The 13,488-nt window shown below is 38.7% G+C and overlaps 2 protein-coding genes across 6 annotated transcripts in view; one reads left to right on the top strand and one right to left on the bottom strand.

Moving 5' to 3' along the window:
• Positions 1-10,145, bottom strand: part of TGS1 (trimethylguanosine synthase 1) — a 58,103-nt gene extending 47,958 nt beyond the window's left edge. Inside the window, exons 1-3 of the mRNA XM_069099946.1 lie at positions 9,705-10,145; positions 2,464-2,531; positions 355-521 (exon numbers count right to left, since the gene is read on the bottom strand). Of these exons, the coding sequence (XP_068956047.1) occupies positions 355-521; positions 2,464-2,531; positions 9,705-9,808 (339 nt within the window). The 5' untranslated portion in view covers positions 9,809-10,145. The remainder of the gene's footprint in view (positions 1-354; positions 522-2,463; positions 2,532-9,704) is intronic.
• Positions 10,146-10,157: 12 nt separating this feature from the next.
• The window catches only part of TMEM68 (transmembrane protein 68), a 34,869-nt gene continuing 31,538 nt past the window's right edge, over positions 10,158-13,488 (top strand). For 2 of the 5 annotated variants that reach the window (XR_011170659.1, XM_069099947.1), the window contains exons 1-3: positions 10,158-10,294; positions 12,776-13,002; positions 13,276-13,332. The gene's annotated coding sequence lies outside the window, so the exon portion shown is untranslated. Of the gene's footprint in view, positions 10,315-12,775; positions 13,003-13,275; positions 13,333-13,488 lie in introns of all 5 variants that reach the window. The other 3 variants (XM_069099948.1, XM_069099949.1, XM_069099950.1) reach the window with 3 other exon arrangements.

Genomic DNA, 13,488 nt, shown 5'->3' with positions numbered 1-13,488 from the left:
CCCTCTGCTCCTGTGGTTCTCCCTTTGACTGGAGAGTAGAGTTCCTCTGAGAACCTGCCTCTAAGAAAGGACAACTATTTCTACATTTCCCAGCCACCTGCATTTCTTTGGACTTCTCCATCATGTCCCCATCTCTTAGTACCCCAGCTTCCTTTTGTATGCTGTCTTCTCCATTAAGTTTTAAGTTCCTTGAGGGTATGAACTGTCTTGTCTTTGCCTGGCACACAAAGTAGGCACTTAATAAATGTTTACTGACTGAGCTAAAAAGACTTGGGAAAAATTCACCAATCCTCTATATTTTGTGCCTCACAATTTGTGACTAGAAGGTAAGAAAATAAATAATCTAATATTTACCTCAAAATTCTTGTGAGCAGACAGGCCTCCAAACTGAAGGGGTAGTCCCATACTTCTCATAAGTTCAGCTTCTGAATCTAGTTCAATTTCATCTGACCTCAAAGCACCATCATTCTCCGATCCTATGGTCCCATGGGAATTATGTTCCCTCTCTTCTGTGACTTGTTCTACAGATAGGATTTTTTTTTTAAGTTTATGGGTAAAATAAATAAACACTTAGTTGCATGCACTGATATGAATACTTTTCAGGTCACATTCCCTGCCTCTGATCTGACCACATTGGCAACTTGAATTTTGCTCACAGAATTTTTTAAAAGTTATAAAGTTATCAACTCCATTCCCAGGAGAATATGTGCTTTTATGAATAAATCTAGAGAAATAAGAATACGAAAATATAGTTCAGTGTATTGAAATAACATAGTTCTATGACTTTGGATGCCAGGAGACATAGGTTTTAAATTGTCTCTGTCACTCTTGGTGTGACTTTGGAGAAGTCACAATCTCTTTCCTTATGTACAAATGAGTGTTGGATGAGACTATTTCTAAGGTCACTTAAACTACTCAAATCTCTAGGAACAACCAATTTCTATTTATTACAAAATACCTCACTGCATTTTAATGCTATTTTTATGATTAATAATCCAAGGTACTTCACATAATTAAAAAGAAAAAAGAACATTAACTGACATACTGATAACACAATAGACATCAGCAGTTGTAATGACACTGTCAGGATAAAACAACAGACTCTCAAATATGTTTAATAAGTTAACGTTTACAAAGCTTTTTAAGGTTTTCAAAGAGGTTTACATTTATTTTCAAAGTTAAAACAACCCTGTGAGGTAGGTGCTATTATCTCCATTTTATAGATGAGAAAACTGAAGGTGAGAAAAGTTAAGCAACTTCCTTAGTGTCACAGAACTGGTGTCTTATGCAGTATTAAAACTGAGGGAGGTCTCTGAATTCAATTCCAATGCTCTCTCCTAATAGGCTGTATTATATATTGTTGACAGTCAACAATTTTGGCTTCAAGTTCATATAGTTTAAGTCTAGACAAATATAAAATGACAACTCTGAAGCTTGATATTATGTTTCATTGCACTGAAAGATTTAGAAATGTCATAAAGAAACAAAAATATTATGCCAATAAGTTAAATTGAGAGATAAAGTAAAAGTAGTTTTCTGAAATTGGTGTGCTTCTACATACAAATTAAATTTTGTTACGATGATTCCAGCTGATGGCATAGTTATTTCAAATAATTCTTAGGGATTTATTCTAGTGGTATATACAAAGAATTTTAACTTTTTCACATATATTCTCCACAGATGCAGAATGCAATCCCTATTCAAATTATATTACAAATATAAATATTTTTCAGAAGTTCTGATCTACCATTTTATCTGTGTAGGGAACTCCCCAGTGTCCCTAAGAAAGGCATCTGAGGCTGAAATATTGAAGTCTTTGATTCTACTGGAAAGTTGAACTAGTCTTCCTTAGTCCATGGCCCTCCATTACCTTACATATAGCGTATACATACAAACCTATGTATGTACACAGTCACATGTACATATATATATATATATATATATATATATATATACACACACATCTATTCTTATATATATGTTATCTTAATTAATGAACTAGGAACATACTATAAAATAGCATCAACCTGAAAGGTAGTACTGGCATATTCAATTTTTTACAAACTCACATGTGGCTAATCTGTTCATAATTCAGTACCAAAAAGCACCTACATATTTCATTTTCAATACCGTTAATGTACTCATTTGTTAATTTCCCATATTCCTTCCAATTTCCAATAGGTGGTAATTTTGCTTTACCAAAATCCCCATCTAGTGGCAAAAGAGGATAACTGCAGTCTACATTGTGGTTTTAAGGGGCAAAAATAACAACAAAAAAAGAAAACCAAAAAAATAATTCATTTGTTTCTGGGACACTTCCCAGGAAAGTCATTATGTAAAGCACTTTCTGATTTGCAGAAAAATTTACATATTCACAGAAAAATACCACACAGTAGGTGTTAAAATAACATGTGAATAAAAATGCTGAATTATAGTTAATTTGAAAAAAGTAAAGGTATATACCTGTATTACTGGCATCATTTCCTTTAACATAGAATCCTTTTAATCCTAAGTAGTACAATTTTCGATCCCTGTAAAACAAGATAAACAAAGCCATGTTAACTATTGTACAAATAATTGAAACTATAAATTCAGAGAAATACTTGCTTTCAAGATGAATTTGAGGCTAAGATTTTACCCACCCTCCTACAGTTTCCCTTTTAATACCTGCTACACTGATTTTGTTCATGCAAAAGTTCTTCAACTGAATTTAATCAAAATTATGTTTTACTTTGTATGATTTCCTCTATCCTTTGTCTAAAAATTGTCTCCCCTAGCCATAGTTAGGAAATTTAGCTATATCCATTATGTGACTTTAATAGAATCAAATATCAATTTGGATTGTATGCTGTGTACTATATCAGTGGAATATATAGTAGAAAATGCTGGTCTAAACCTAATACCCCTCACCCCTCTCCTCCAACTGATTTTGTTTCCCCAACTTTTCTTGTAAAATATAAAGCCCTCAAGTGGTTTATATGCTCAGCCTTAATGAACACTGAGTTGCTGAGTTTGAGTGTAACAGAATCTTGCTTATCAATTTTCTTCCACTGACCTACTTTGCTATTTTCTAAACAGTAGCAAATGGCAATGGATCATGCATCCTGTAAGAAAGAACAAGCAGAGAAATTTGGCTAGAAAAATGAAGTTCCTATAGGGAAGTAATGTACAAGAGATCTGGAAAGATATGATGAAGCCAGATCATGAAGGGCTACTAAACATGACAAACATGTACCTTAGAGGCAACAGGGAGCTATTGAAGCTTCTTGAGGGGGAAAATGAAAAGATCAGATTTAGGATTAATGAGGACCTGAATTAAGAGTGGTTGTGGTGTGAGTGGAGAGACAGGAAGGCATTGATACTGATTGAGGAGGAAGAATTTATCAAACCTGGCAACTAAGTGTATGTGGGATGTGAGAGTGCTGGATCAAGGAAGAGTTGGCCCAGGTTATAAACCTGGATAACTAGAAGAATGGTGATGCCCTGCGGAAACATAAGTTTCAGATGATGTTTAAGAAGAATGGAAACAAGGTAAAAAAAAGTTAAGCAAAAAGGACAGGTAAAAATTTTATTTAATTGGTAAGAATATTTAGCAGGAATTTTAAATTGTGTGGTTTCAGTTTATCCTTCATTCTTAAAGGACTATGATATTAGGAAGATGATGGCGTGACTTGCAAGTAATTGGATTTAAGTGAGGAGGGCTGTACAAAGTACCAGCCTCACTTTCTCCTCTGGTCCATTGACCAGATATAGAGTAGGACAACTGGAGATGGCCCCAAGAGGAATTTAAATATATATACTGAGGGGAGGAGTGAAGGAAAAAGCCCTTCTAACTATCCCATGGACATGAACAAATAAGAATTTTCAAAACTGCTTTAGATAGTGAAACAAAGATTCAAGTGGAGCAAGCACACACAGACAAAAACCAAACATTTACAAAAGACCATCTATAAAACAGCAGATGGGGTCCTCGAGTACAGAAAATAACTTGTTTTAGTGCTCCAAATATGATGTAGTCAATTATTAAAATATTTAAACTGAATTGGAAAAAAGGTGTTAAAAATAAATGTTTTCTTTTTTTATTTTATTTATTTAAAATTTAAAATATTTATTCAAAATTTAAAATAATCTTTAGGAAAACTCATTTCAGACTAATAGGTAGCTTGGGTCTAAGTCCTGTCTCAGAGGCAAACTGGCAGAGTAAGTCACTTAAAACGTGATTGTTAAGTGACAACCTCTTAATGCATCCAGATAACTTTCAAAGATGACAAATTATAGTAGTATTGATCTTCATAGGTTGAGGGAGTTTCCTTACACCAAAGAAATCACAGGTCTGAACAAAATGAAACACTTTGAATGTCTTAAACAATACTTAAACATGTTCACTGCCTGACAATTCAACAAAATAGCTTTAAGAAAAATCAACATGTCTTTAAAAACAAAAGAATTTTTGTAATTATTTCTATTTTAAAATCTCTTCCTCTTCCTCCCAATATCGACAGTTTGCAGACTGGCAGTCCCAAATGCAAATTATTTTACTTTTTTAGAGGTGTCTTAATAATATCAGAGCTGTGGCAGAAAAAGGGATAGATTTGTATTCTGAAGGCTTGGGTTTGATTCAAGGGTCACCTGTGTAAGACTGGACATGCCACTAAACCTTGACGAGCCTTAGTTTCCTAATTTGTAAAATGAGGCAGTTGGACATCTAAGGGACCTTCTAGCTCTATGATCCTTTATCATCCTTTAGTACCAACACATAAAACCATTGTGATCTCAATCAACCCCAAGGGCAGAGCAGATTTTTATAATCATAAACTTAAAATATAATATTCAATCACAACTTTCCTTTAGATCTCACTCCAAAATCTACCTTAGTAAGCAGATAATCTGGTAAAAACAGCACAGCAACAATATGTTGGAAACTAGAAGTCTTCACTACAGATATCCTATTGTAATGAACACAATTTTAACGTTCAGTTTTATATCGAGATCACTTTTTAAAGTCTCAACTTACAAAATTTAGGTTAATTCCACTTTAAAGTGCCTATTCCCTTAGCAGTAATTCTATTTAATAAGGACTTGCTTTCACATAGTAGTTATATACAGAAATTGTATTTGAATATGATCCATGGTAGATAATGGAGTGCAGATTTAGAATGGGAAGCGACACTGGTGTCATTTAATCCAACCCCTTAATTTTATAGATGGGGAAACTTAAGGCCCATGGAAAAGTGGTTGTCCAAGGCAACACACAGTAACAGGGATGAAACTTCTAAAATGACTATTTTACTCATTAACTATGTAATGCCCAAGACAATATATTCATGTAATGACTTTTAGAACTTTCAGGAATCTTTTACAACAGGTCAGAATAGAATAAGTTCTAGCTTATTTTCTTGCCCAACTTTTCAAAATTTACCATCAGTCATCTTTACCAAGCACATAAGACTTAAACAGGACTGGCCTATAGCAAATATCTAGCCGTTAAATATTGACAAAGTTCAGCAAAGAGGATGAATGATTATAAAATCTTTTGTGAAATTCACACCAACTTTAATGAGGTCATTTAAATAATGGATTCAGATCACTAACATAATGTGGTTTTTAACAATTCTCCTTATGCAGAAACATAACATTCTTTTTCTGCAAGTAGCTTAAATTAAGAAACTAGACATTTTAAAAAAGATTTTGCTTATGCTTATCTGTAGAAGACTGTATCACCTGGTAAAGGTCTTCCACATAGTCTAACTGATATATTACTTTGCATATAGTCTAAATGACCTCCCCGTTTCTAATTTCTACCTTCTCCAGGTCATTGTCTACACAACTGCCAAATTGATATTTTGAAATCACACATCTAACCATATTACTTTCATATTCAAATATCTCTAGTGATTTCCTACTGTCTTTAACAAAAAATACATATTTCTAGCTGGTCAATTAAAGTATTTCAGAATCTGGTTCCAACTTGATCTTTCCTTATACATTACTTACCCTCAACCACTCTATTCTCCAGGCAAATTGAACTACTTTTTGTTTTCCCTTTTAGGACTTTCCATCTCCAGCCAATGTTGGCTGAATCAAAACAAACAATTGCCACCCCCAGGATACTCAAATAGATGTCATCACCGGACTCTCAAGGCAATTCCTAAAGAATTCTAAAGAATGTTTTGAGCAAAGTCAACATTGTTTACAATAAAGACAAAGCATCAATTGAAGCAGAAACTGTTGCTAGTAATGGAGGTAGCTCAGAAAATGAAACTGATAAAATTCTATGTGGTAAAAATCTGCATTTGGGGTGCCCCAGAGTCGGGATGACCTGGGATCAAATCTGGTCTGTAACCTTGAGCAAGTTACTTAACCCCAACTGCTTATTAAAAAAAAAAATTTGTATTCACTCAGTGAGGAGACGTGAATAACACCTTTCCTAAACTGATAATTTTCTGCATTTGCTTGACTCTATGAAGAATGCTAATTTAAAAAATAGTTAACTTTCCCAGTAGAATAGAAGTACTCTGAGGGCTGGGACTAAGACTGTACCAGGTGCATATAGAGTAGGTATTTAACAAACATTTGTTGCCATGAGTTTTTTGAAAGGATTATTAGCCATTTCTTTGGATGTATGATCTGAGATACAGATGCCCAGTGGACAGAATGGAATTAGGAAGGCTCCTGTTCAAAGCCTTTCTCTGATACTCATTACTAGCTCTGTTACTCTGAGCAAGTCATTTAGCCAGAATGAGCCTCAAGGAATTCATTAAGATTTAGTTACTAAATCACAGGTAGTGATTTGAGACAAAATTATATCCTTTGTTTATGACTTCTAGGAATTTGTTTCTTTTTCCTTTAAACTGGATTAAGATTTAGAACTAAAGTCCAGTGCAGTCATCCATGTTGTATAAATAAGGAACTAAGAACCAGACTTGCCTAAAGACTGTTCAAGTGGCAAAGACAAAATTTAAACTCACCTCATTTTATCCCTAATGCAATTAATCAACAAGCAAATTTATTAAGTACCTACAAGTGGCAAGCACTGTCTTAGGGACACAAAGACAAAAAAAATTAAAGTACTTGCTATCAAGGAGATAACATGCACCTCTGTGGACATATAAATAATTCAATAGAAATACAAAATAGTACTTAAAGGTTTACAATGAACTTTACATGTTATCGTTTTTAATCCTCCCAACGATTCTGTGAAATTAATGCTATCTTCACCCTCATGTTACAGATGAGGAAACTGAAGCTAGTAAGAAGTTGTGACATATACAGGATCACAAAGCTAGTTAAACGTCTGAAGCAGCATTTGAACTCAGGTCTCCTTGACTTTAAGCCACAAGCTCTATTAACTGCACCACTGTACCAGGTAGCTCCCTAATAAAACATAGGATAGGGAGGGAAGAGTGGAAATCAAAAGGTTGTTTGGGTTGTCTTAGAGGTGAAGTATTCTATGAAACAGAGGTAAGTAGGGAATAACAGCTTGCATTTATACAATACCTACTTACATGCCAAGCATTGAGCTAAGCACTTTGCAAATATTATTTTATTTGACCTTCACAACAACCCTGGGAGGTTGGTGCTATTACTATTCCTATTTTACAGTTAAGGAAACTGAGGCAGATTTGCCTCAGGTTGTACAGTTAGTAGGTATCTCAGATCAAATTTGAACTCTAGTCTTTTTGACTCCAGGGCCAGTGCACTATCAAGTGCCACACTAGCTGCTGAAATAATGCATTCCAGTCACAGAGCATAGACTTAATGTCTCATGTGGCTGGACTGTATGTAGAGTGTGGGAAGGAGAATATAGGGAACCAATGACTTTTGATTGAATATAGGAGCTATGTGATTAGATGGGTGCTTAAGGAAAATCAGGAACAGAAAAGGAAGTTAGAAGCCTTTAAAAGTCCAGGAGAAAGATGATGACAGCTTGAACTTAAAGTGTTGGCTGTGTGAGTAGTGAGAAGGGAACAGAACTAAGATATGTGGAGGAAGAAGAGGCAAGATTTGACAACTGATTTATATCTATGTAGTGAGAGAAAGTAAAGAGTCAAGGGTAACAATGAGATTATGCTATCTAGGAGTCGGGAAGAATGGTGATACTAACAGACAAGTACAGAAAAGGAGTGTTTTTGGGAGGAAGATGATTTCTGTTTTGAAATACGTCCAATACAACCCATTTTAAGTTCTAACAGGCAGCTAGTAATGCATAAGTGGAGCTCAGGACGCAGACTAAATCTGGATATGCAGATCTGGGAGTGACCTACAGGGAGAATAATTAAACCTACAGGAGTTAATTGAGATGACCAAAAAAGAGAAAATGAAGAAAAGAGGAGCCAATAGAGCCTTGAGGTAGATGATTTTCTAGAAAAGAGGAGGAAAGGTCAGAGAAGGAGAAGCACCAGAAGACTGGAGTAAAGAAGAGAGTAGGGATGATTGTCAAGAGGTTTCAAAACGAAGGAAAGGGAAGATGAGGGTTGTTCAGTTCATGACAATATTTGGGGCTTTCTTGGCAGTGTGCCTCCAGCTCATTTTACAGGTGAGAAAATGAGGATGAATGACTTGCTCAGGGTCACACAGCTAGTCAGCGTCTGAGGTCAGATTTGAACTAAGGATGATGAGTCTTCCAGACTACAGGCCTGGCACACTATTCACTTTGATATCTAGGTAGGTGTACCAAAGGTGAAGAGGGTTTACAGCTAAAGAAGGCCTCAGTTTTTGAAGTAAAGAGTCCAGGTCCTCAGTTGAGGGGGTAGGGAGAATGGAAGGTGTGGGAAGCCAGAGGAGAGAACAGAAGGTTTGGAACAACCTCTGTGGGGAATAGAGTAATCCATCAAAGTTCGGCAAAAGAATTGCCTTGACCTCTAAGTGGTTAGAAATCCAGCAAATGTTCTACTGCATCACGTTCTCTCCTCCATAAAAATGACTGACAGTACCATATAAACACTTCGTATAATTTTTATTCGATTATCTTTTGAGCCTTAACATATCTCAATTTAAAACCACACGTTGAAAAGTCTAGCATTAAAACAATTTTTTAAATCTTCAAGTTGAAAAATAATTTATTTTCTCATTTAAAGGCATGACATCACTGCCTCCTTGTTTCCCATTTCTAAAAGCCAAACTACATTTATCCGGGACGTGCCAAACACCGGAGTAATTTCATATTGCATTTCCATTTTCCTAATTTGTGATTCCCCTAGACAATGCTAGGGGGAGTTGGGGGCGCAGTACACAGTGTCAGACTTGGAGTTTGGAAGACCTGAGTTCAAATCCAGCCTCAGACCCTTAGTTAACTGTGTGACTAGTTTCTGAATCTGTAAAATGATCTGGAGAAGGAAATGGCAAATCACTGTCTTCACCAAGAAAATCCCAAATCGTGTCAGGGAGAGTTGGACGCGCTGAAAAAGGCTGAACAACAACATTACTACCCGTTCAAAGACATCACCTTTAGCTACTACGTTTTAAAGCTCCACAGGTTAATTTCGGTCAGCTACATAAAATAAAAAATAATGCAGTCCCGGGAAACAGCTCGGGGAGCGCGGCTGCCTCCGGACGGGCTACAAGTCCCGTGGAAGGAAGGCGGGATGCCGGCCGCGCCCGCAAGGGTTCTCCACGCGGAAAAAGTTGCCACTGGCATCAGCTCAGAGGCCACGCGTGGCTCCGTCTGCATTTTTTCGGCACAGGAAAGACACGTTTCTACTTACTCCACAAACGCCCTCGAGCAGAGGCAGACGATTTTTAAATCTTCCTCCAGGTCTTCGATGAACAGGACCATTTCCGCCACGAGGCTCCACTTCCCGCACAGCATCTCGCAGCGGTGCCCGCGGGGCTCAGGCCCCCGACATGCGGGGGCGGCGGTGAGCCTCCCCGGCTGCGCGTGCCGAGGCCGCCCCCGAGGGCGTGAGGGCGGCTTGTGAGAGCCCTCCTCGCGGAGTGGGTGTGGGGGAGGGTCAGGCCCTCCCTCACGGCTCGTGCCGAGACCTCAGCGCGCGGTCCGGGCTGGGGAGGGTCAGGCTTCCCGAGGGTCGCTCAGCCGGGAGCTCGCGCACTCACCGAGGCGAGACAAGGACGAAATCCCGGGAGATCACAGCCGCGGCAGTGAAGTTCGGCGCGCGCGCGCCCACCCCGCCGACCGGAAGTGCCTCTCCAGACCGAGGACGCGGGAGCGGGAAGAGGAGGGGAAGGTGTTCCACCGAACGCAGTCCAGGCTGGCGACGCAACTCGTGTTCCTAATTAGAGGGCTGGAGAAAACTGCTGGCTTAGCTCTGCAGCTTGCACGGCCAGACTGCCTGAGGTCGGTATCGGATGAATGAGGTAAAGGAGGTGAAGACTTGCCGCGTCTTCCTCCATTTCTTTCTTTCTTGACTGGGAGATGTGGGGAGGGGGTAGGGCGGGTTCCTTACAGGGTTTGGTGGCGTCCTCTTCCCTTCCCCCTCCACCTCGGGTTGCGTTGTTTATCCCGGGGCGGGGGGAGGGGCGCTTCCTGTCTCAAGGCCACGGGGGAGGGGCGGGACGCCTCCGGCTTCCTGTCTCGCGGGGTCGGGGGCGGTGGAGTACCGGACCTCCTCCGGTTCGGGCGGGTGCCGGGGCGCATTGGGTTCGGGGTTGGATGGTCTCTTCTTCCAGTCTCTCATAGTCAGGGGACGTGGGTCTTTGACCAGTCTGGGCCACTTCCCATCCCTCCCTCAGCACAATCAGTGTTAAGTGCCTACTATGTGCCAGGCCCTGTGCTAAACGCTGTAGATTCAAAAAGAGCTTGAAAAGACTGGTCGTTCTCATGCTGCCCTCCCCGTAATTAATGAAGCAACTTGTTTGCTTTGTCTTTCTTCAGTATTATGCAACATATTATGCATACTAGTCTTTAATTACAACTCGGAAATCAGAGTGCTTATTACTTAAAAATTCTTAAGCGCCTACTACGTACCAGGCTCAGTGTTAAGCATTGGGGATACAAAAAGAGGTCAAACACAACCCCTTACATCAAGAAGCTTACAGTCTAACGGGGGACAAAGAAACAGGTACAAAGCAAGCTATGTGTGACATAAAGAGTAGATAAGTAACAGAGGGATCGCACTGGCATTAAGAGGGTTGGGGAAGGCTTCTGTAGGAGATGAGATGTTAGCTGGTACTTAAAGGAAGCCGGGGAGGTCACGTAGGCACAACAGGGTGTTCTAGACCAGAGAGAATGCCCTGACCTGAGCGGAGAGATGGATTGTCTTGTTCTTAAGTGACATCTCCTATTCTGATTCTGAGAAATTCCTTGTTCATAATGTGGCACAAAATGTCCATTTTTTCTCACCGTGGGCCTCACCAGCTTATTGGTGATGTCATACACCTTATCATGCCTTAGGAGCATGTGGTGTTCTGTTACTTGAAGCCACATAGCTGAGATTGACATCTGACTCCTGGGGAGCTCTATGTAAAAACTGAAGTCTAAAAGACTACTATACGATAGAAGGAATACAGTGTCATAGGGTGTGATAGTAATGGCATTTGAAGTTCCCCCTGTATTGGCTTGGTTTTCAAATTGAAATTAGAACAGCAATTGAGAAGGACTCATAGGATCAAAGTTTTAGACCTGGGAGAGGTCTTAGAATGAATGAATGAATATAGCACTTATTAAGTGCTTAGTCTATACAAAGTTGGACGGCTAGGTGGCTCACCAGATAGAGTCCTGAGCCTGGAGTCAGGAAGACTCATCTTCCTGACTTCCAATCCGGCCCCAGGAACTAGTTGTATGACCCTGGGCAAGTCGGTTAACCCTGCTTGCCTCAGTTTCCTCATTTGTAAAATGATCTGGAGAAGAAAATGGCAAACCACTCCAGAATCTATGCCAAGAAAACCCAGAATAGGCTTAAGAAGTCAGACAAAAGTGAATAATAACAATGTTCAAAGCACTGTGGGATACATATTGAAAAGTAAGACAGTTCCTGCTGTCAAGATGCTCACATTCTAAAAGGAGAAATAGCACATAGGGAAGCTTCCAGCTGTGAGTCAGATGGAAAAGCCTCATAGTCCTGAGGGTTGCAGTAGCTGCTTTGAAGCCCTTTCCATAGATAAAATAATCAGTTTCTAATGTCGAACCATTTTATGGTGCCATCATAGGTAGGTCACTAATCTTCTGTCTATACAGTTTTAGATACTAAAGAGAATAATAATAAAGCAATTTTAGATATTAAAGAGAAAGCTGAACCTTTCATCTGTATGGGTTTGCTTACTTGATGCTCGAGTTTCCTGCCTTTTGGGGTACATAGGTTTAGTTCTTTCTAGCTTGGGATAGTAAGGATAGAAGAGTACTTCCTTTGGCATGACTTGACCATAGAACAAAATGCATGATCCAAGTTCAACCCACCAAAAGTTTGAAAGGCACTACCAGTGAGTAGCAAGTAGAGTATTAATTTTTTTTTTTAAGCAATTAGGGTTAAGTAACTTGCTCGAGGTTACACAGCCAGGTGTTTCTGGGTGGATGCTAAGTGTCTGAGCCTGGATCCCCCAGGTCATCCCGACACTGGGGCCAGTGCTCTTACTGGCTGTGCTACCTGGCAGCCCCGAGTATTAATTTTTAAAGGGGAAAATAGTTTTTCTAGAATTTCTGACCTTAGAAAAACAATTTTCATATATGTGAAGATTTTTATTTCTATTCTTTGAAGTCCAAGTACTTTTTATATTATAAAAAGAGTTTGAGACTACTTTGTGATGTTTTTTCCATGAAAATTGAACTTTGGTGTACTAGATTCTCTCTACAGACTCAATATTTCTCTCATTTATTTCCCAGATTCTTTTTTTGTCCTCCGTTCTGTCCTCTTCGCTACTTGAAAGACTGTTCTTCTCCCAGTTGTTCTCTCACATATGTTCTGTCAATGGACAGTTTAAGTGTTGAGAGCAATTTTAACTGGAGTACCTAGGCAGTCCTTGATTCATTGGCTTTCTGTATTCCTGATCTTATTTGGTGCTTTTCCATTTATGGAATCTATACATAAACAGCACAGCATTCTGCATCAGGTATGTACAGTATTAAGTAATTTATACCCTGAAGTCAATTGATGCAGTTTTATTAAGAATTCTTAGAGCATTTTCTTGAATATCTAGGATGCCATTGTGATAATTGAGCTAAGAAACAGTATATAAGTTCCTTAATGAAACTCATAATCATTCAGAAGAATGCCCCAGCTGTCTACACAGGAGAAAACAAGTAGATTAGAAATGCCTAATATGATATTTTAATAATAATTATACACTATAATGTTTCTTCCATTATCATGTTATCTTTTCTAGATTGTTCATTTCTAAAAGACTGAAACTTGAATCAAGACCCTCCTTGACTGATTTCTGGCAAGTCAACTAACTTTGCTTATGGGTGTGGTTACTATAGTAATTGTACATTTGTGTCTCTGGAAATTGAGATCAAATTGGAAATGTCTGAAAAATCTTACAAACTTAAAAGACTTAAATGTGTTAACATATGTAATACCACTAATGTTCATGATT

Source organism: Petaurus breviceps, unplaced genomic scaffold, assembly GCF_028583685.1.
Source record: "Petaurus breviceps papuanus isolate PSGF00001 unplaced genomic scaffold, PetGlider_PUasm1.0 38, whole genome shotgun sequence".
In the NCBI taxonomy this organism is placed as follows: domain Eukaryota; kingdom Metazoa; phylum Chordata; class Mammalia; order Diprotodontia; family Petauridae; genus Petaurus; species Petaurus breviceps.
The sequence above is the reverse complement of the archived record's forward strand: the minus strand, read 5'-3'. Positions and strand labels throughout refer to the sequence as shown.